The sequence below is a fragment of the Oratosquilla oratoria genome, chromosome 16, assembly GCF_046742065.1.
Source record: "Oratosquilla oratoria isolate Oo_2021 chromosome 16, ASM4674206v1, whole genome shotgun sequence".
In the NCBI taxonomy this organism is placed as follows: domain Eukaryota; kingdom Metazoa; phylum Arthropoda; class Malacostraca; order Stomatopoda; family Squillidae; genus Oratosquilla; species Oratosquilla oratoria.
This window is the reverse complement of record NC_134792.1, coordinates 12,705,704-12,728,545: the sequence shown is the minus strand read 5'-3', so window position 1 is coordinate 12,728,545 and position 22,842 is coordinate 12,705,704. Positions and strand designations below refer to the sequence as shown.

Here is a 22,842-nt window from a genome sequence, read left to right as displayed (position 1 = left end):
CAGGCTGGAGGTGAGCATTAACCCCTTCCATACGGTGCCGCCTACGTAGGCGTCATGAGGAGCAAGTGGATTCGCGACGCTGCCATATCGGCGTCTTGATTATATTTATTGTAGTCGCCCCTGTGTTTTTACATTCTCCCAACTGTGCCCTGAATCCCATTCTCTGTGGTTTTCAAAATTCGCGGGTGAAAGAGAGAACGATCGATATAAGCGGTGACTATATTTTATGATGCGAGTATTATTATGACACGTAGTACGGCTGGCATTGGCTGCTGCCCGCGAGATTTAAGTCCCGTAGTGAAGTGGTTAAGGATGAAAGACTGGAGGAAGTGGATAGTTTTAGATATTTGGGTGCAAATGTGGCAGGAAAGGGAGGAGTGGGGGTGGAGGTAGAATGTAGATTGAGAGAAGAGAGTAAATGCCTTGGTGGATTGAAAAGTGTAATGAGAAATAGACAACTGGGAATGGTTGCTAAGAGGAGGTTATATGAAGGAGTGATTGTGCCAACAGCATTGTACGGGGCAGAAACATGGAACACGAGAGAGGAAGAGAGAAGGAGTTTGAATGTGTTTGAGATGAAATGTCTGAGAAGTATGATAGGGGTTACTAGGCTAGATAGAGTAAGAAATGAGGATGTGAGGAGGAGAACGGGTGGAAAGGGAACTGGGAGATAGGGTTGATGAAAGGGTATTAGGATGCTTTGGACACATGGAAAGAATGAGTGAAGAAAGATTAGTAAAAGAAGTATGGAAGACAGAGGTGGAAGGAGTGAATATGAGGGGGCATCCTAGGATGAGATGGATGGATGGGGTGAAAGGGGCATTACAAATGAGAGGAATGTCTGTGGAGGAAGGACGGGAGAGGACAGAAGATAGGGGTGAATGGAGAGGGGTTGTGTATAGATGATGCTATGATGCATGAGGGGGAGTGGGTGGGGGATGGGGGGTGAGGAAGTATGTATGAGAAAAAAAAAATTGACGCAGCCTGAAGGGATTTCTCCCCGTCTTCTCCTTTTCTGCATGAGGGGACGGAGAGGGGGGGTCGCCGAATTTATGAAGCGGCCTTGCTGTGGATGCACTGTGTCTTGTGACACTGCTTCTGACCCAGGGGAGTGGACAGGATGCAGGGATGACCCGTCATCCAGGAGGTGCCAAGATAAGAGGGAGGGAGGAGGGTGGAGGGGAGTGGAATATATAGGAAATGGAATGGGTGGGAGTGGTTTCTATGCCTTTTTCTTTGTGGCTACCCCCCCATGTAGGGGGAAAAAGCCTTTGGTATATGTATGTATGTATGACTGGAAAGTCCAAACCCAAGCTTGCAACAAATAATGACTCATCAGTTTCTAGTAACTCACAAGGTCCTAAATGTGCCACGCAAGTTATGTCGGTCATCTGACAAAAGGCATGGAACCAATTATAGTGTAGCCTTGCCTACAGCAAGAGTGATGGTGTGTTCAAAGGCTGGAAAGGTAGAAAGAACACGAGTATTTTTTTACCAAGGTTCTAAAAGATCCTTTATACTTAGAGATTTAGCTAATGAATTAGAGCAAATCTGTAACCAGCATAAACATGACTTTAGATTGCTTTGATAAGCAAGGAAGACAGAAGAATTATGAAATAGTGAAACTTGGTATTGTCTTAGGCAGATGCAAGAAGAAAGTCACAATGACTGCAGTAGAAGATATGCCCAAACAGATAACCAACTTGGTATTGTCTCAGGCAAATGCAAGAAGAAAGTCACAATGACTGCAGTAGAAGATATGCCCAAACAGATAACCACTCCAGGATTACTGGTAACTGCCAATAAATTAGAGCAATTGGGCATTCCATTGGCAGATAAGGCTATACACTCCAATGTAGTAGATAATGTTCAATTAATTATTAATAGGAGCAGATTTCATTGGACATTTTTTGTATTGAACAACTTCTGTGAACAAAGTGGATTTTATGCAGTCCCTAGGTGGACACTTGATCAATGGTATCATACCTGACCACAGTGATGAGACTTGTACATCCTGCTCAGTCAATCTGTTGGCTCTGCAGGTGAGTGAACCATCATTACTAATTGAGACATATATTATATGTGATGCAGTGGTGACTGATTGTAATCCAAAACATACATTGTGGGATTTAGATGTCATGGGTATTAACTCAAACCAGGAATCTCCAAATGATGTAAAGGCATTCAAACATTATGAAGGAGCTGTAAGGTATAAGGAAGGTAAGTATTGGGTGGAACTTTCCTTTAAGATGAACCATCCATTCCTCCACCATAACTATAGACTTGCCTTAGAGCAAATGCATCATCAAAGGAAAAGATTTAAGAATCAACCAGAGTTATTACAATGTCATCACAACATTATCATGGAACAAGTAAAAGCCAGTTATTGAAGAAGTTGTTTATCCAATAGTGAGCTCTAATACTCAATATCTACCTCACCATGTGGTGCACAGGCAGTCTGCAACCACTTCTTTGTGGATTGTGTGGCTACTGTATCTTCTGACATTATTCTATAAAATAATCCAGTTTCATTATACAATAGAACCTCACTTCTCGACCACAATCTGTTCTCAAAAAGTGTTCCAGAACCGATGTGGTAGAGGACCAAAACAAATTTACTGATGAACTGGATACATCTTTATCAGGGTCATATTTTTCCACAAAACTCTGAATTTCACCCCATTTTCACTTTTTTTTCATTCAGGTTGGTTGAAAACTGATACTTTGGTTGATTACTGGAGCAAAACATTCTCAAATTCTTTGGTCAAGAACCAATTTGTTTCACTTGTGAGATGTTTGAGAACTGAAGTTCTGTTGAACATTCACTCTAGGCTTAATTCATCAGAAGTGTCCTTAAAGCTCTCACTGAAACTTTCTATAATGAGTACTTTTTTCACTATGCACATCAGTTTTGAATATGCCATTTTCAACTGTAAAGTGTTGTAGCCACCCCTGTGAGAAATTACATAGGTCTCCTGTAAGGGGGGAAAAGCCTTGGTATATGTATGTCCTGTAAGAGAGATCTGGTGCAACAGATTTATTGACATATATTATTTTCTTTACTTACAGAACGTGGATGGTTCTTAGATGAAAGTAGCTTAATTGTTTTGATAGCTGTGAGTGCAGCAGGAGCTTTAGTTTTTGTGGGCTCCATTGTTGCTGTCTTTGTATACTGCAGGAAAGTTAAGCCCAGAAGAAGGCCCACACAGCCGTAAGTTTCAAATGTAACTTAAGCTGTGTGTGATATATGAAATCCACTTTTATTTTGCACTTCCAGTATTCTCTGTCTTTCATTTAAACAAGGAACAAGAATAACCAAAGATATAGTCTGTCTTTCCACAGTGGTTCCCCACTCAACAAAATGAGTAAAGTCGAAATCAAACCCCCGGACTTATGGATTCATCATGACCAGATGGAACTGAAAAACATGGACAAAAATGACCGTAATGAATCACCAAATCCAACAACCATCATCAACCATTCAGGTAAGTTTCTCCATGTGGGGGAGGTGAGTTATTTGTGTGGCATAGATAAAATCAGAAGTGTAGTAATAGTATTTTAATACCTTTTGTTTTGGATATGCTTTTGATTTTTGCAATTTTTAATTTTCTTGCTGTTTTGTGAGACCTGTCATTTTTAGAAGGAGGTTCAAACAAGGGACAGGTCATTCTCAGCATAATTTGTTCTGTAGTTTTAGCTTCTTATTGAATTTTATTGTAATTTGTGAAATTTAAAACTCGTACAGAGAAATCTAATTGAACAAAAAAGGATGATTTTAGGTATTTGCCTCTTTATTTACATCAAATGGCATTTTTAAGAGATAAGCTCAAAACTTTTTTCATTCCCTCCTGTGAAAGGAGATGTAGATATTGTCACCCATCTCTCTCTGTCTCTCTCTTGAAGAATTTCTGCAGATTTTAAAACAAATGAAAATAAGATAATTACATAACCCAGGGCAAAAGGAATTCAATGCTATTACTAAAGTCAGGTAGAGAAAAGATGACTTCAGAGGTTTGCATTGCTCCTGCATGTATATGGATCTTCTAATAGATAGCATGCTAGATTGAGTTAAAAAAAAAAAAAGGACAGGACCTGATTTTGGGATTGTGCTGAAACTCTTTCAAAAGTCAGGAATGAACTTAGATATAAGATTTGTATTAGATCAGAATTATTAATATGAAAGTGAAGGCAAAGATATGCAGCCTGCTGTGGCCTGATAATCCATTTTTATTATTTCATTGCACTTTTATTTATTTTTATTTCTAATCTCCCCATTCTGGGGTATTGAATTAAGATTGTATGCAACCAGTACTTTAGGGGACTGTAAAAGTGCCCCAGTGGACTAAAGGTGCACGGCCTTCATCTGTCATAGACAAACCTCTAAATGCAGAGGAATCCTCAGCCACTTTTTATTTTTGTTGTCTTTGAATCTATCCTCTACTGCTCCAGAGTTTCAACCTCTTCATTCTCCTGTATGCCTGTGATGGAGAACAAGAATACTGGAATGGGTTTCCTGTGTGTGTGTTGTAGAAGTTGACTAAATGGGATATAGAATATGGGAACTTAGATATCCCCATTGTAAGTTTCTCCTGTGATGAGTCTAGACAGAAAAGTGTCTGGGAGGGGAACTCCAACCAGAACCTTGATAATTAGGTCGTTGAATGTGTGTGAATATGGAAAAAAGTGAAAAGATGTTGTCTCACTCATTGACTTAAAGTTCTTCCATCTCTCCTGGGATAGTTGTACTTTGCTCATAGTTAACAATATGACTGAGTGCAATACATGTAACAATTCTGTTGCCACATAAGATATAGGACAGCAGTACATTTACTCACAAGAGGATTTTCATTCAAAGGTGCTGTGGTTGCTAGAAAGTATAATGACACATGTGAAGGTGATAGTGAAAGGATGATGGGGATAAACTAGAGTAAAGGGAAAGGGAGTAATAGAGGGAGAAAGAAAAATATGTATATAATAGGAGCTCCTAATAGCATCATTAACATGAGGTTGTGAGAGAGCTTTATGATGAACTGTCTCAGGACCTGTGTACTTCAATTGTGTTGTACATGAAAGGTGTGACATAATTAGTACAACACTAGTATTTACACAAAAGGATCAGGGTAATCAGACACCTGAATCCAACTGTACTTGTTCAAATTCACATACAAGTATACAGTACTGTGCAGTCACTTGTATTCCCATTTTTATGAAAGCATTTTTATAATTTGACCCAGGAATACATATAGAGAATTACTATCTTGGATACTGATTTAGCAAAATTTCACTGCTTTTTTGAATAATTTTGTTTGAAAGTTTTGTATGTGCAGCTGTGTTTATTATGTAATATGAATAGCAAGCTAGCACATGGAATTGATGTTTCTGTTTATGATATGGCTTTGGATGTAAGAATGCTAAGCTTTAGACAGTGGTGTTCTTATAGTTCCCACTATACTAGTACCTAAGCCTTTCCTCTTTGACACTTTAAAGTTCTTGAGCACTTTAAAGTTGCTTCTCACATCAAAAGTAGGACCAAACTAACCTGTGCCCTCCTGGTGCAATCCCGCTTAGGTCCTGAGTATGAACCTGATGACAAAAACACCACTTACACCTCCACCTCCACCCTAGATCGTCGTACCCCCTACCAGTCGACCTACCTGCGTAAGTCTTACACATTGTACAGGTGGTGCATGCTGGGAGTATTTTTATACTGTACCAGCAGTGTAGTGCTGTGCATATTTTGCTGTTGTGTAAATCTTCTTGTGGGTAAATAGAATTTTCTCCCTATTTTCTCCTTTGTATTCAAAGCACGGCTCAGCATGGCAGTATGTAAGCATTTGTAAATGTATGAGTGTCAGTACCTGTCTGATCTCAAGGAAAATTGTACATATTAATGGATATACCACTTTCTTTCCACTTTCAAAATATGTGCAATTTACTACAGGAACTGCTGGTATACCAGGTCAACTTATGTATATATTTTCCTATAGTTGTAATTGTGAGTAAAAGCAGCAATGACTGCAACAGCTCTGTATGGAAGAGGCCAAACGCAGAGTATGGGAGTCCAATATATTTTACGTTTCGCCCAGTAGGTTATTTCTGAAGAAGCCCTACTAGGTGAAACGTAAAATATATTGGACTCCCACACTCTGCGTTTGGCCTCTTCCCTACAGTTGTAATTGTAATAAAGATGAGCAATGTACCATTATATGAAATAAAAAGACAACTTGCAGTCAGGTATATAAATCATTCATTTTACTGCATTTCTAAACAGAGTTAAAGCAAAATTTGATAGCAGTTCCAGTGTTTAACTGTACATATAGATGTTTCTTCTGCTTCATGTTATGAAGTTTCTTGATGTTTAAAAAAGCATCAGACCTCTAGTAACACTTTGACAGTTCAGAGATGGTATTTATAGTATATCTATTGTATTTAGTTCAGTGCAGTTCAAGGAATGCCCTCAGATGTCTATTTGATCTCAGAATCATTATGATTATTGTGCAGTCTTGTAATGATTATGTATTATTGCTATTTACATCAGTTTTTTTTTTTTTATGAAATTCATTATCTTTTATTACATTTTATAGCAAGTTTTTCTCTTGCATCTTTGCAGTTGTTATTCGTATGTCACTGTAATTATTGTTGCTCGCCTAGCCTCTTAGATTTCCTTATGAACTGGATGCTACTTGCATGTTGTGAGCAGCTTGTGCCAGAATTGCACTATACAACTATCAGCTCATATTGATGTATTTTTATTACTTCATAAAGGAAATCAGTCTGCAAGAAATGTACAAAGTCTGATGTTCTGTTTCAGTTCATTGGTAGTGATCTTTTGAGTTATTTTAGATTTCAGGCTTATGCAGTGGACACCCACACACAGAGCAGTCTTTAGTTGTGTTTGTAATGCAAAGACCCACAATTATTTTTGCATGAAGGTTATGTGTCTGGTATGTTTATTGTGTCTTCTTTAGGTGACCAGCTTAGTGAGGATGAGACAGATAAGCTCCTTAATCGCCGCTCCTTGAAAACCAAACCTTTAGTAATTCCTTTGGATTGTAATAAAGACAGTAAGTATAAGGAGGTCATATGCTGCACAGTGTATGTGCATGTGGAACAGCTTCAATGTGCATTTAATTCATAATTTCAAAGTAGCATGATGTTTTTACCTTCACAGTTGAAGTAGATGAAAATGGTCAGTAACTATCAGTCCCTTGGAAATATTTTCCTAGGCATCTGACAAAGTAAGTAAAGATTTATATCTGGGATTCATGTAATTGTCTAGATATGTAAAATGTATGTTTCCCTTAATTTGAGTAACCCTTTCTTTTCTTTTTTCCAAACATATGTTGATAGAAAGGGGATGTATAGCCTGATCTCATAAGCAATTTCTCTTCATGCCTAATTGTGAATGAAAACAATTACTTTGGATACAAGTAACCTAATTCATTTTAGGTTGATACAGTGTTGGAAAGGAAGTTATAGAAGCAATGATCTTCTAAACAACTTTTACTCATATGGGTCTTGATAGTTATGAAGGCAATAGCATAGGCATGTTTAACCTAGTTCAGATGAGATTAGTATTAGATTGTGCTGTCATTGTATTCAATACATTTATTCCCAGCGTCTACAGGAAAAAATACAACTACTTCACACTAGAGAGGGCCACCCTTAGAAAACATAAATCCAAAAAATAAATAAAAACTCACAGAACAAGAAAAAGAATTACAACAAAGCTATGGACCACAAAACTAATAAACAAGAAAAAAGAAGAGAATACACATCATACAAGCACAACCAGCTCCATGAAAAAAATAATAATGTACTACTCAAACATCTAAAACAACTAAGCACTTGCACCACACAAAGGATACTGAACATCTCATCTTGCACTGCCCCACCCAAACTATACACAGACAACAACATCAAATTTCTTCCTTGAGTGATTTATGGCCAATCCAGTGACTGTTACTGATTACCTAGGAACCAAGGGTCTCCTCCAAGAGAGACCTGAGGAAACGGATTGATTGATTGATTGATATTTTTTTAGAGCAAAGTTGCAGTGTACTTACCAACTGCACTAAACAAATTACCTGTATGTTGTATACGATAGAGGCAATCTCATAGTCCAATTTGCTTTTTTATGGCATTGGTATGTCAGAATAGCTATTTCTTAGTGTAGTTTGAGGAAACACCATTCATATTTGTGGTGTATTTCATATATTTCATATTTCACATTTGTGGTGTATTTCATATATTTCATATGTATTCCCTGTGGTGGGGGAAAAGAATACTGCCACCAAGTATGTCCACTTGGATCGTAAGAGGCGAGAAGAAAGGGACGGGGATTGGGACTAGGCATCCTTCTCCATGTTGCCCCACAGGGGACATTCCTAAAAAAAGTAAAGGCATAAGAGGGTCTAGGAGTTTTCCGACCAGCACCCTAAGGCTTGGGTCTTTTAATGTGCATGGATGTGGTACAGATGAGAGTAAAAGGGAAGAGATAGTAGTATGTTTGTGAGAAGAAAGATGGATGTGTTGGCTTTGAGTGAAACTAAGTTGAAAGGGAAGGGCAAGTGTAAGTTTGGGAGTGTAAGTGGGAGGTTATCAGGAGTGAAGAGAGGGCGAGGGAGGGAAGGGGTGGCTATACTAGTAAGTGAAGAGAAAGGTAAATGTGTAGTGGAGTGGAAGGAGGTTTCCTCAAGGATAATGTGGATGAAGGTGAAACTGGGAAAGGAGATGTGGGTTTTTGTAAATGCATATGGGCCTGGCAGTGAGAAGAGTGTAGAAGAAAGGGAGGCATTTTGGATAGATTTAAATGAGTGCATAGAGGATTTAGGGAGAAATGTCAATGTAATAGTGCTGGGAGACCTTAATGCTAGGGTAAGAAATGATCCAATTGATGGAGTGGTTGGGAAATGTGGAGTTCCATGAAAGAATCATAGTGGAGAGTTGATGGTGGAAATGTGTCTAGAAAGAGAGTTGATGATAGCAAATACAGTGTTTCGGAAGAAAGTCAAGCATAAGTACACATAGGAGAGGGTGGTGGATGGAAGGGTGATAGAGTGTTAATGGACTATGTAGTGGTAAACAGGATTATGATAGCAAGAGTTAAGGATGTACATGTGCTACGGGGAGAGGGTGGGGGAATATCAGATCATTTTTTGATGGAAGGTAAGTTGAGAGTGGAGGATAGATGGAGAAAGAGGAAAGGGACAAAAGGTAGGGAGGTGCTTAGAGTGAACTCTTTAAATGAAAAGGAAAAGGAGAAGGAGTACAAGAAGAAGCTGAAGGAGGAGTGGGAGGGAGTGAAGGATAGAGTAGAGCTAGGTGTGGAGGAGGAATGGGGGATGGTTCAAGGAGGGAGTCACAAAAGTGTGCAAAGATTGTGTGTGGAACAAGGACAGGAGGAAATAGAAATAAAGGTAGTGAATGATGGGATGAGGAAACAAAGAAGGTTGTAGAAGAGAAGAAGCGAGCTTTCACAGATTGGTTACAAAATAGGACGAGGGAGTCATATGAGAGGTACAAAGAAAAGAGAAGAGAAGTAAAGCAAAAGGTAAAAGAGGCAAAGAGGAGAGCAGATGTGAAGTGGGGTAAGAGTATGACAGAAAATTTTGAAAGTAATAAAAAGATGTTTTGGAAAGAAATTAAGAGAGGACGAGGAGGCGAATCAAGTAGAGAAGGAAAGGTAAAAGGTGCAGATGGAGAGATGATAATGGAAGAGAAGGCAGTAAGGGGAAGATGGGCAGAATATTTTAGGGAGTTGCTAAACATGAAGGAGGATAGGGAAGGAAAGATAGCTGCAGTGGGAAATGCTAAGAAAATTACCATGATGAGTGAGGAAAATGGAGGAGAAATAAGGAAGAATGAAGTGAAGGCAGTTGTTAAGATGATGAAAGTAGGTAAGGCACCTGGTCTGAATGGATGCCATGCAGAATGTCTAAAAAAAGAAGGTACAGTGATGGTGGACTGGCTGGTGAGGTTATTTATTGTTTGCTGGAGAGAGGGTAGAGTGCTGGAGGACTGGAGGAGTGCCTGTATAGTTCCACTTTACAAGGGAAATGGGACAAGTGTGAATGTAGTAGTTTCAGAGGGATTAGCTTGTTAAGTGTAGTTGGGAAGGCTTATGGGAGGATCTTGATTGAGAGGATTAGGAGAGGAAGAGAGGGAGTAATTGGTGAGGAACAGTGTGGATTTAGGATGGGTAGAGGTTGTGTAGATCAGATTTTTGTGGTAAGACAAATATGTGAAAAAGCTATAGGAAAGGGAAGGACGTTTTTTGGGCTTTCATGGATCTGGAAAAGGCTTACGACAGGGTAGACAGAAAGGCACTGTGGGAGGTTTTGCGGATATATGGGATAGGAGGAATGCTTCTAGGAGCTGTCAAGAGTTTTTATGAGGGTAGTAGCGCTTGTGTCAGGATTAGAAATGGAGAGAGTGAGTGGTTCGAGGTAAAGGTGGGACTTCCTCAAGGATGCATTATGTCGCCCTGGCTGTTCAACTTATACATGGATGGGGTAGTGCGAGAGGTAAATGCAAGGGTAGTGGGTCAGGGCTTGGAGATGGTTAAAGAAAATGGAGAAAAGTGGGGGGTGAGCCAGCTGTTGTTTGCTGACGACACTGCACTTGTGGCAGGATCGGAGGAGGGATTGAGGAAGTTGGTGACAGAGTTTGGGAGAGTGTGTGATAGAAGAAAGCTGAAGATAAATGTGGGTAAATGTAAGGTGATGAGATGTACAAGGGGTGAAAGTGGCAGTAGACTGGAAGTGAGCATTAAGGTAGAGTGACTGGAGGAAGTGGATAGTTTTAAATACTTGGGTGCAAATGTGGCAGGAAAAGGTGGAGTGAAGGTGGAGGTAGAATGTAGATTGAGAGAAGCGAGTAAATGCCTTGGTGGATTAAAAAGTGTAATGAGAAATAGACATTTGGGAATGGATGCTAAGAGGAGACTGTGTGAAGGAGTGATTGTGCCAACAGCACTGTATGGGGCAGAAATATGGAACATAAGAGAGGAAGAGAGAAGGAACTTGAATGTGTTTGAGATGAGGTGTCTGAGAAGTATGATGGGGGTTACTAGGCTAGATAGAGTGAGAAATGAGGAGGTGAGGAGGAGAACAGGGGTGGAATGGGAGTTGGGAGATAGGGTTGATGAAAGAGTATTAGGATGGTTTGGACACATGGAAAGAATGAGTGAAGAAAGACTAGTAAAAGAGGTATGGAAGGCAGATGTGGAGGGAGTGAACATGAAGGGACGTCCTAGGATAAGGTGGATGGATGGGGTGAAGGGGGCTTTGGGGAAGAGGGGAATGTCTGTTGAGGAAGGACGAGAGAGGACAGAAGACAGGTGAATGGAGAATGGTTGTATATGGATGATGTTGTGATGCATGAGGTGGAATGGACAGGGGGATGGGGTGTGAGGTAGTATGTGTGAGCAAAATTTGACGCAGCCCAAAGGGATTTCTCCCCGTCTTCTCTTTTCATGCATGGGGGGACAGAGGGGGGGGGTCGCTGATTTAATGAAACGGCCTTGCTGTGGATGTGCTGTGTCTTGTGACACTGCTTCTGACCCAGGGCAGTGGACAAGGTGCAGGGATGACCCGTCATCCAGGAGGTGCTAAGATAAGAGGGAGGGTGGAGGGGTGTAGAGTGTATTCAGGGATGGAATGGGTGGGAAGGATTTTATGCCTTTTCCTTTTTGGCTACCTCCCTTGTAAGGGGGAAATAGCCTTGGTATATGTATGTATGTATGTATTTCATATGTCTATAGTTGTATTTGCAAAGTGGATATAAACTTCTCAAGATTTTAGTTTCATTTGTAGTTTGTTTTGTGTCCCCTTGTCTCAAGATTTTTTGTTTCATTTGTAGTTTGTTTTGTGTACCCATGTCATAATTTTTATATCACCCATCTTCCTTCTCAACTTGTTATTGTTGATCTAAATCACACTCATTATCTGAAATACAACCACTACATAGAAGATACACTGTACATTTTACTACAGTTTCCTACATTGATTCCTGACAACTTTATGAAACTTTTTCATCAAGTAACTGAAGCAATGGGGCCAATTGATGAATGTGGGTAGCATTGATTGTGTTGTATGTATTTCCAGAAGTAAAGCTATGTGTATGTTGTGTTTATTATGAATTGAAATAACTTTGAATGATTGTACATACATATACCAAAGGCTTTTTTCCCCTATTACATGGAAGGTAGCCAAAAGACAAAGGCATAGAAACCACTCCCACCCATTCCATCCTCTATGTACTCCACTTTCCTCTACCCTTTTCCCCTCCCTCTTATCTTGGCACCTCCTGGATGATGGGTTATTCCTGCATCTTGTTCACTGCCCTGGGTCAGAAGCAATGTCGCAAGACACAGCACATTCACAGCAAGGCAGCTTCATTAATTTGGCAACCCCCCCACCCCTGTCCTCTCATGCAAAAAAGATGGGGAGAAATCCCTTTGGGCTGCGTCAATTTATTTCTCATACATACTCCCTCACCCCACATCCCCCCACCCACTCCACCTCATACATCACAGCATCATCCATACACAACCCTTCTCCATTCACCCTTGTATTCTGTCCTCTCCCGTCCTTCCTCAAGACATTCTCCTCTTTCCCAGTGCCCCTTTTAGTCCATCCATCCATCTCATCCTAGGACGCCCCCTCATGTTCACTCCTTCCACCTGTGCCTTCTACACCTCTTGTACTAATCTTTCTTCACTCATTCTTTCCATGTGTCCAAACCATCCTAATACTCTTTCATCAACCCTATCTCCCAACTCCCTTTCCACCCTTGTTCTCCTCCTCACCTCCTCATTTCTCACTCCATCCAGCCTAGTAACCCCTATCATACTTCTCAGGCATTTCATCTCAAACATTCAAACTCCTTCTCTCTTCCTCTCTTGTTTTCCATGTTTCTGCCCTATACAGTGCTGTATAGGGATGGATGGGCAGATTGTGCCTTCTTGGATTTGCAGAAAGTATTTGACAAAGTATCACACAAAAAACTGATAAGTAAAATTGAAAAAATAGGAGGAATTCAAGGCAAAATGTTGGAATGGGTGAAGGATTTCTTAGCTGGGAGAAAAATGAGAGTGGTACTTAGAGACAAAAATTTGAAATGGGAAGATGTGAAAAGTGGCATCCCACAAGGCTCTGTTTTGGCTCCTTTAATGTTTGCCATATACATAAATGATATGGATGAAGGAGTAAATTGTTACATGAACTTTTTTGCTGATGATGCCAAATTACTCAAGAGAATAAGAACAGAAGAAGATTACAGATCGCTGCAAGATGACCTGGGTAAAATATAGGAATGGAGTCGGAGATATGAGATGAATTTCAACATAAAAAAATGTAGCATAGTGGAATTTGGAAAAAGTAAAAATAATTTCAGGACAATATGAAATTGGAAACAAAGAAGTCAAAAAAGTAAACTCAGAGAGGGACCTAGGAGTAATCATCTCAAGTGACTTGACATCTGACAAACATGTAAATAAATTATTTGGAGAGACATACAACTTATTAAGATCAATGAAAGTTGCCTTCGACTACATAGATGAGGAGATGGTTAAAAAAATAATTGTTACACTGATAAGACCGAAATTAGAATATGCTATATCAATGTGGGCATCTAGTACAAAAAAGAACATAAGAAAATTAGAAAGAATCCAAAGAGCAGCAACAAAAGTGGCACTCACACTGTCAAATCTGACATATGAACAAAGATTGGAGAAATTACAGTTGTCAACACTAAAACAGAGAAGGGAAAGAGGCAATTTGTTGGCCATTTTCAGAATTATGAAAGGGATGGAAGTCCTAAATCCACACTGTTCCTCACCAATTACTCCCTTTGTTCCTTTCCTAATCCTCTCGATCAAGACCCTCCCATAAGCCTTCTCAACTACACTTAACAAGCTGATCCCTCTGAAACTACTACACTCCCTTGTAAAGTGGAGCTATACAGGCACTCCTCCAGTCCTCCGGCACTCTACCCTCTCTAAACAAACATTAACCACTTCAATACGGGACTTAAATCTCGCGGGCAGCAGCCAATGCCAGCCGTATGACGTAACGTAATAATATTCGCATCATAAAATATAGTCACCGCTTATATCAATCGTTCTCTCTTTCACCAGCGAATTTTGAAAACCACAGAGAATGGGATTCAGGGCGCATTTGGGAGAATGTAAAAACACAGGGACGACTACAATAAATATAATCAAGACACCGATATGGCAGCGTCGCGAATCCACTTGCTCCTCATGACGCCTACGTGTGCGGCACCGTATGGAAGGGGTTAAATAACCTCACTAGCCAGTCCACCATAACTGTACCTCCTTTTTTCAGACATTCTGCATGACATCCATTCAACCCAGGTGTCTTATCTGCTCTCATCATCTTAACAGCTGCTTTCACTTCATCTCCTTATTTCTCTTCCATTTTCCTCACTCATCATTCATTTTCTTAGCGTTTCCCACTGCGTTTCCCCCATCCTCCTTCACATTTAGCAACCCCCTCTAATACTCTGCTCACCTTCCTCTCACTGCCTTCTCTTCCATTATCATCTCTCCATCTGCACCTTTTCCTTTTCTTCTCTGCTTGATTCGCCTCTTCCTCTCTTAATTTCTTTCCAAAACTTGTTTTTATTACTTTCAAAATTTTCTGATTGCGATTTCATCTTTATTTATAGTATGTTTAGGATGTGTTCTTGGATGGATGTGTTGTTTTATCATGGCTGCTGCTCCAATTCTCTGTCTACTGGCTTGTCTTGGTGAATATAGTGCATGTGAAGTGGATCCATGTGTGGCATGTGTTACATATGATGGATGTGTATAAGAAGTTTATTGGTTTTGCATATCATGTATGTGAGGCTGGATTGGTTTCAATATCTCTGGCTACTAGGTGTGGAAGGTCAGGTACTATGGTACTGACCTCTTTGTACGAAAACACAGAAATAAAAGAGAGGGAGATAGTTGGTGTTTGGAAATGTGGGGTTCTTATGTCCTGTCATCTTCAGGTGATATCAGTCTCATGGATGAAGTTGTGTTCTATTTTGGGTCCTTCATTTCCATGATGATGGAAAAGCCATTTGATGGCAGAACACAACATATCCACACACAAATGCACAATGCTACAGTAACAAGATACCTAGGTTGTGTTGAATGGGAAGGGGGAGCACTTGTGGGTGCCTGAGGTAGATTAACAGTGAAAATAGTGAGTACTGAAAGAAAATGGAAGGAAATGAAAGCATGCCAGATTAGACCTCTGGTGGTGGAGCAGTGAAATGAAAGGGAAATTTTAGAATAGATACTTGTGTTTCTAAAATACCCAATTTCAGTAAAGCTCAGTTCATAGGACTAGATCAGGAGCTTCAGCTTACAGATTGGGAGGCAAAATTAAGCAAAAGACCTGTAGATCAGATGTGGGAAATATTTCAAAATACACTCCTTTTAAGGACAGACATTCCCCAAATCAGGCTCACATAAAATGGCTTGACAAAGAAACTGAAAAATGTATTGCTTAATAGCGACAGGCTTACAAGAAATATAAGTACTTGGGTGCACCTAATGACAATAAAAAAACGAAAACGACAATACGAAATGAATATCACTGATAAATCCAAAGAGAATCCCAAAGAATTCTGTTGTTACATTAGAGATAAAAAGGTTGTTAGGAATCAAGTTGGTCCCCTATAATCTGCTGACGGTCAACTTGAATATTCAAATGAAGGAATGTGTGATATTTTAAACAATTATTTTAACTCGGTATTTGTAAAATGAAACATCTCAAAGTGAATTCCAAACTGAAACCTGTGAAAAGTCTAGGGTAAACTTACCACAGTAAATATAACAAAAGAAAAAATTAAAAGGTGTATAGAGAAACTCAAAGTTAATAAAACACCAGGGCTTGATGGTTGCCATCCAAGAATCTTAAAGGAAATGAAGAATGAGATTGTTGTTCCATTAGAAATTATTTTCAAGAAATCCATCATATCCAGAGATGTCCCAAGAGAATGGAAGCTAGCTAATGTTACTCCCATATTAAAAAAAGTGACAAAAAGAAACCAAATAACTACAGGCCTATAAGTTTGACTTCAGTCATAGAAAAAATTATGGAAACTATCATCGGAGATGCTATCGAACATCATCTAGGCTTTGTCTCTTCTGTCTTTAGCCTCACTGCACCTATTGTTATACCAACACTTTATATAAATCTCTTTTTGCTTCATCTTTGGTACATATTTATCAATTCCTTCCTTGTACTTTTCTTTGAATATGTTCCATTTGTCTTCCATCTTTAGAGGTCAATTTATTTCTTTAGTGTATTGTCCCTTTCTATACACGTCATCTATTTCCTTTTCTATTTCTTGATCTCCATTTTGTACTTCTTTTAGGATTGTTCTTGCTATTTCTTTTTTTTTCTCTCTCTCAAGTACCTAACTAGACTGTGTTTTTTCCTTTAGTCTATATAGTATAATACACTTGTTCTTATCCATTGTATCTCTAACTCAGTTTGCTTTTTCTATGACTACTTGAATAATTGTGTCTTTTACATTCTCCTGCATTTGTTGTACTATTTCTTTAAAAGCTATCTTTTTGGTGTCTTGGTTTTCCATTCTTTTTTAATCTTTAGCAAATTCTCTTCTAAATTATTCACAATTATTCAGACGTTGCTAGTATTTTATCATTTACCTTAGTTCTTTTTTAATTCACTCAGCTCATTATTTCAGTATTATTTTTCTTTAAATTGCACACCTCTTTCTTTACTTTGAGGTATTCCTTTATTAGATTCATAATCTCTTTAGATCCATGATTTCTTTATCCCATGAACTCTTGCTAAAACTCGTCTCTTTTTCTGTGTCTATGATTCAACTAAAATTTTTTCTCTCATACCAAATCCAGAAAAAGGTTCATCATCACTTATTTTTTGGAACCGCCTTTGAGTTCCAAGGCATCTGTTTACATTAAGCTTTGGTTTTGTGCTTCTAGAGGACTCTGCTCTTGTGTTGACATTCAGCTCGATCTTGCTGCCATTTTTCTTTGTTCCACCCAGATTCCCTTACATTATTGCTTGGTAGACACAATAACACTGCACTAGACCACCCCAAACAACCACAAGGATTCCCCTTCCCACTAAGTATAACCCAGGCCTCCTGCTCTTCATGCCCTATTGAGAAATTTCATCTTTTAGATGCAGCCAACTGGAGCACTTGTTGACGGTTTGACAGTTCAATGGTTCGAATGTGTATTTACCTAGTATTTTACGGGAAGGGGAGCTATGCTCGTGGTGTCCCATCGTCATATTTCATTTTATCTAGACTATTTTTAAATTCGTGTATCGTTTTTGCACACACCACCTTCTCATCTAACGTGTTCCAAACATCTATTACCCTGTGGGGAAAGCTGTTCTTTTTCAGGTCTCTTCTATAACTGTCTTTCTTGATTTTCTTTCCGTGTCCTCTTGTATCTCTACTGTCCTATTTTATTAGATCCTCTCTATCAATAGTTTCTATGCCTTTCATGATTCTATAAATAGTTATCAAGTCTCCTCTCTCCCTTCTTTGCTCTAATGTCTGTAGCTCAAAATGCTAGTCTCTCTTCATATGATAGTTCTGAGAGTGTTGGTGCCAATTTCGTAATTGCTCTTTGTATTCTTTCAAGTTTTGTTATACATTTTTTTGTACTTGGTGACCATGTTGTCGCTGCATACATCTTGGTCTTATCAAAGTGACCAGTATTTTCTTCACCATTTCTTCGTCCAGATATGTAAATGCCACTTTGATTGTTCTTATTAAATTATAAGTTTCTCCAAAAAATTTTGTTTATATGTTTCTCAGGGGACATATTATTCATAATAATGACTCCCAGGTCCTTCTCATTTTCTACTTTTTTAATTTCTTCCTCTCCCAATTCATATGATCCTACTATTCTTTTTGGCTTTTTCCAAATTCCATCATACCACACTTCTTAATATTGAATTCCATCTCCCACTTCCTACTCCATTCCCAGACTTTATTGAGATCACTCTGTAGCGACTCATTATCTTCTTTGGTGTTCACCTTTTTCAACATTTTTTCATTGTCTGCGAAGAAGCTCATACAACTTTTAATTCCTTTATCCATATCATTAATATATATATAGCAAACATTATTGGGGCCAGAACTGTTCATTGTGGAACTCCACTAATCACTTCATCCCAATTAGAGTGTTTGTCTCTTATCACCACTCTCATTTTTCTTTCATGCAAGAAGTCTTCCATCCACTTCAGCAGTTTGTCCTGTATTCCTCCTGCAGTTTCTAATTTCTTTAGCAATTTCTTATGTGGCACCTTATCAGAAGCTTTTTTCAGGTCTAGAAATGCACAATCAGCCCATCCATCTCTTTCTTTTATTACATCTATTAGCCTTGAATAGAAACACATTAAGTTTGTGATGCATGATCATCCTTGTCTAAATCCAAATTGCCATGGATTTAGTACATGTTTGTTTTTTTCCAAATGCCTTACCCATCTAATTTTGATCATTCTTTCACAAATTTTAGCTCTCATACTTGTAAGAGAGACCAGTCTATAGTTAGTAGGGTCTTCCTTGTTTCCACCTTTATATGGTACTAAATATGCTCTTTTCAAATCTTCTGGAACTTTTCCTTCTTTCAATGAACTGCTTATTAGACTATGTATTTTGTCTGTTAGTTCATTCTTGCATTCTCTCAAAATCCAGTTTGCCATTTCATCTGGTCCATGCAATTTTCTGAGATCGAGATATCTTAAGTGATTCATTATTTCATTCCTTGGTACTTCTGTCTACTTCATAGGGGGGACTTTCTCCTCCCACTCAATATCTCTAGGTTGTATGTTCTCCCTCATAAACACTGATTTAAAATGCTTGTTCATAATTTCTACCATTTCTATTTCCTCTGTTTATTCAACTCCTCCTTGTCATAGTTTCTCTAATTCTTGTTTGTTTTTCAGTTTGTTGTTTGCAAATCTGTAAAATAGTTTTGGTTGATCTTTACATTTTTCTATGACATCTTTTTTGTATTTTCTCTTTTCTGCTCTGCAGACTTGTACATATTCATTTCTATAACTAATATATAATTTCCATTTTTCAGTTTTTTTTGTCTTTTTTCCATTTTATCCAAGCTTTGTCCCTTTTGTCTTTTAACTCCCCACATCTTTTGTTGTACTAACACTTTACATATCCTTTTTCTTGTTTTTGTCTTGGAACATGCTTTTTGACTCCTTTATGAATTTTTGTCAAAATATTCCATTTCTCTTCTACTGTTGTTTCCTCCTTGTGTATCCTTTCCCAGTCTGCTTTTTGAAAGAATTCTCTTATTTTATAAAAAAAAAAAAAAAAAAAATCCATACATCAATCTTCCCTTTCTATATTGTTCATTTTTTCTCCATGTATTTTTCCTCATTTAGTTCCAGTTCAACCAATATGTGCTCACTTTTACTTGGCGTCTTATATTCAATCTTGTCCACTATTTCGGGTTCTGATGTGATTATTAGGTCCAGTCTCAATGGTTCTTCCTCATTTCTATACCTAGTATTCTCTTGTATCCATTGCGTCATTGTATGTTCTCTAATCATATTAAGTAATACATTTCCCCATAGGTCATCTCCACCCCTTCACTGTCATCTCTGGCCCCATTATAATTATTCTTCCTCCATCTTCCATTATCTTATTTAGTGTTATCCTTGTGTCCTCTAACATATTTTTGTGTTCTTTCTCTTCCCATGAAGCCGTTTTAGGAGGCACATAATTTACTACAAACTTCCTGCTCTTCCCATCCCTGTCCTCCACTTCCATCATAATCATCTCTACTCATTTCTTTCCATATGTGATATTCCTCACATTTAACCCCTTCCATACGGTGCCGCACACGTAGGCGTCATGGGGAGCGAGTGTATTCGTGAGGCTGCCATATCGGCGTCTTGATTATATTTATTGTAGTCGCCCCTCCATAATGACATTCTTTCTAATTCTTTTGTAATCGCATTTTCTATGGTTATCAAAATTCACAGGTGAAGAGAGAACGATCGATATAAGCGGTGACTATATTTTATGATGCGAGTATTATTACGACACGTCGTACGGCTGGCATTGGTTGCTGCCACCGAGATCTAAGTCCATGACGCCTACGTGTGCGGCACCGTATGGAAGGGGTTAATCTTTAGTCAGGAACGTAACTCCACCCCCTTGTTTTACCTCTCTGTTTCTAATCCAATAATTATATGCACCATGTCCTACACTGTTGGGTGGTATTGGACCTTTCAATTTTGTCTCTACACTTCCCATTATGTCCATTTCTTTTTCCTTCAGGTAATCATTCAGTTGATTCAAGCCTGTTATTAAGCCATCTATGTGTAGGACATTTTTAATTTTCTGCTATTTCCATCGTGTTTATAGTTTCCTTTCCGTTTTTCTCTGCTATGAACCATTTCCTCACTTTCATATCCACTACTCTCCAATAGAATTTCTCTTTTTCTGACTATTCTTTTCTCATTTTTTCCTTAGCTTCTAGTCTTTTTGTTTTCTCATCCTCTTTTTCCTCTTTATTCATTTCTCTTTTTATCCATATCTGTTTATATTGATCACTGTCTGCTAGTTTCCCTGTTTTTGCTAATATATTCTCTGTTGTCATTTATGACCTGAATTTGATCTTAATTGGTCTGGTCTTATCTGTATTGTATTTCCCTATTCTATATATTTCTTCAATTTATTTCCCAGTTTCTTGTCCCTCCTCTTGAACTACTTCTAATATCTTGTTTACCTTTTCCTTCTCTTTTACTCCTGTGGTCCCATTTGGATTATGTTTCTGTTCCATCCCTAATATAATTATACAATTCTTTTTTCCGCTAAGTCTCTTACTATATTCTCTTCTCTCATCACTTTAATAATTGTGTCCTTAATTTGTTCTTTCATCTTCTGTGTCACTATATCTCTAAATACAATTTTGTTGTTCTGGACTTTTCTCCAACCCTGTGCTTCTTTTGCTATGGACTCTTTATTCTCTTATTCTTCTTTAGTTCCTCATTTTCATATTTTACTTCTTTTAACTGTCTTTCTAATTCCATTTCTTTAGTTGGGTTTTGATTCTGCTTTAGTTCTTCCAGTTTATCAACACTTTGGCTAACTAGTGTTAATTGGTTATACCTAACCTCCCATGTTTCATTCATTTTTTTTAGTTTCTCCTCTAGATTTACTAGTCAGGGGAGGTCACCTCCTCCCTCATTAAATCCATAAAAGCAGTTATCTTTCCATTGAGCTGCTATTATCTATATTCCTGCTTTTGACACCTCTGCTTCCTTGTTCTCACACCTCTGTGTGTTCTGCACTCCTTTTGTTTACACCCCTTCTAACATCTGGGGCCTGTTCGTCCCCTTCCTCATTTCCTTCCATTTTCCTCAGTAATCCCTCTGTCTACTTTTTCTTCACCTTCCCACTACACCACAAGCTTTCCCCTTCCCTACCAATACAACAAAGGTACTCCCTCATTGTTGAGATCAATGAAACTTGAAATTTTCCTGGAGTTCCAAACTTCGCTGTCACTTCAACCAATGTGTGTGTGTGTGTGTGTGTGTATTTACCTAGTTGTAATATAAGGGAGGGGAGCTATGCTCTAGGTGACCCGTCTTTGTATCTCTCCGCATCAAGTTTTATCTTAAAATCTTGTATAGTGTTAGCACATACTGTTTTGTTGTCTAATTTGTTCCATGTATTTACCGCTCTGTGTGGGAAACTGTTCCTTTTCAAGTTTTTACTATAACTCCTTTTTCAAATTTTTTCCGTGTCCTCTTGTTTTACTGTTTTCCCACACTAATAGGTCGTTCCTGTCTAAAACTTCCATTCCTTTCATTATTCTGTAGATAGTTAGCAAATCTCCTCCTCTTTGTTCCAGAGTTGGTAGGTTCAATTTGGATAGTCTTTACTCATATGTTAGTTCGGCGAGTGTCGGTGCTAGTTTTGTTGTCGCTCTTTGTAATCTTTCTAGTTTCTTAATATTCTTTTTGGTACTGGGTGTCCAAAGTGATGCTGCGTACTCAAGTTTTGGTCTTATTAGTGTAGTTAGTATTTTCCTTATCATTTCTTCGTCCATATAAGTAAATGCCACTTTGATTGCTCTCAATAAGTTGTAGGTTTCTCTGAACATCTTATTTATATGCTTATCTGGTTTCATGTCCTTTCCAATCATCACTCCAAGATCTTTTTCATAGTTTTTTTTTTTTTTTTCTTTTTTCTTCCCCAACTCTGTAATCTTTTGATATTCTGTTTCTACTCTTTTCAAATTCCATTATACTGAATTTCTTAATATTGAATTTTACTTCCCACTTTTGAGTCCAATTCCATATTGTGTCCAGATCTTGTTGCAATGAGTTGCAGTCCTCTTCCGTTTTTACCTTCTTAAGTAATTTTGCATCATCTGCAAAAAAATTGTGTGTGTGTGTGTGTGTGTGTCAAATCCGACAGGGCTTGATCTCAGTCTAGATAATGTTTGTATTTACGTAGTTGTATCTTATATGGGAAGGGGAGCTATGCTCGTGATGACCCATCTTTGTATCTTGCAGTGTCTAGTTTGTTCTTAAAATCATGTATAGTTTTTGCACACTACTGTTTTGTCCAGTTTGTTCCAGACATCCAACACTGTGGAAAACTTTTTTTTTTCAGGTCTTCTACAGCTGTCCTTTTTGAGTTTTTTTTTTTTCATGTTTCCTTGTATTTCTCTTATCCCAATATAGTAAGTCCTCTCTATCAAGGGTTTCCATGTCTTTCATTATTCTGCAGATGATCAGCAGGTTACCTCTTCACTTATTTGTTCCAGAGCCAGTAAAT

The 22,842-nt window shown here is 38.4% G+C and overlaps 1 protein-coding gene across 7 annotated transcripts in view; it reads left to right on the top strand.

Moving 5' to 3' along the window:
* fra (neogenin protein frazzled) overlaps nt 1–22,842 on the top strand; it is a 569,771-nt gene that overhangs the window by 487,810 nt on the left and 59,119 nt on the right. For 3 of the 7 annotated variants that reach the window (XM_076199368.1, XM_076199365.1, XM_076199366.1), the window contains 4 exons: nt 3,070–3,211; nt 3,328–3,485; nt 5,569–5,658; nt 6,969–7,064. In XM_076199368.1, the coding sequence (XP_076055483.1) occupies nt 3,070–3,211; nt 3,328–3,485; nt 5,569–5,658; nt 6,969–7,064 (486 nt within the window). The remainder of the gene's footprint in view (nt 1–3,069; nt 3,212–3,327; nt 3,486–5,568; nt 5,659–6,968; nt 7,065–22,842) is intronic. The other 4 variants (XM_076199367.1, XM_076199369.1, XM_076199370.1 and 1 more) reach the window with 4 other exon arrangements.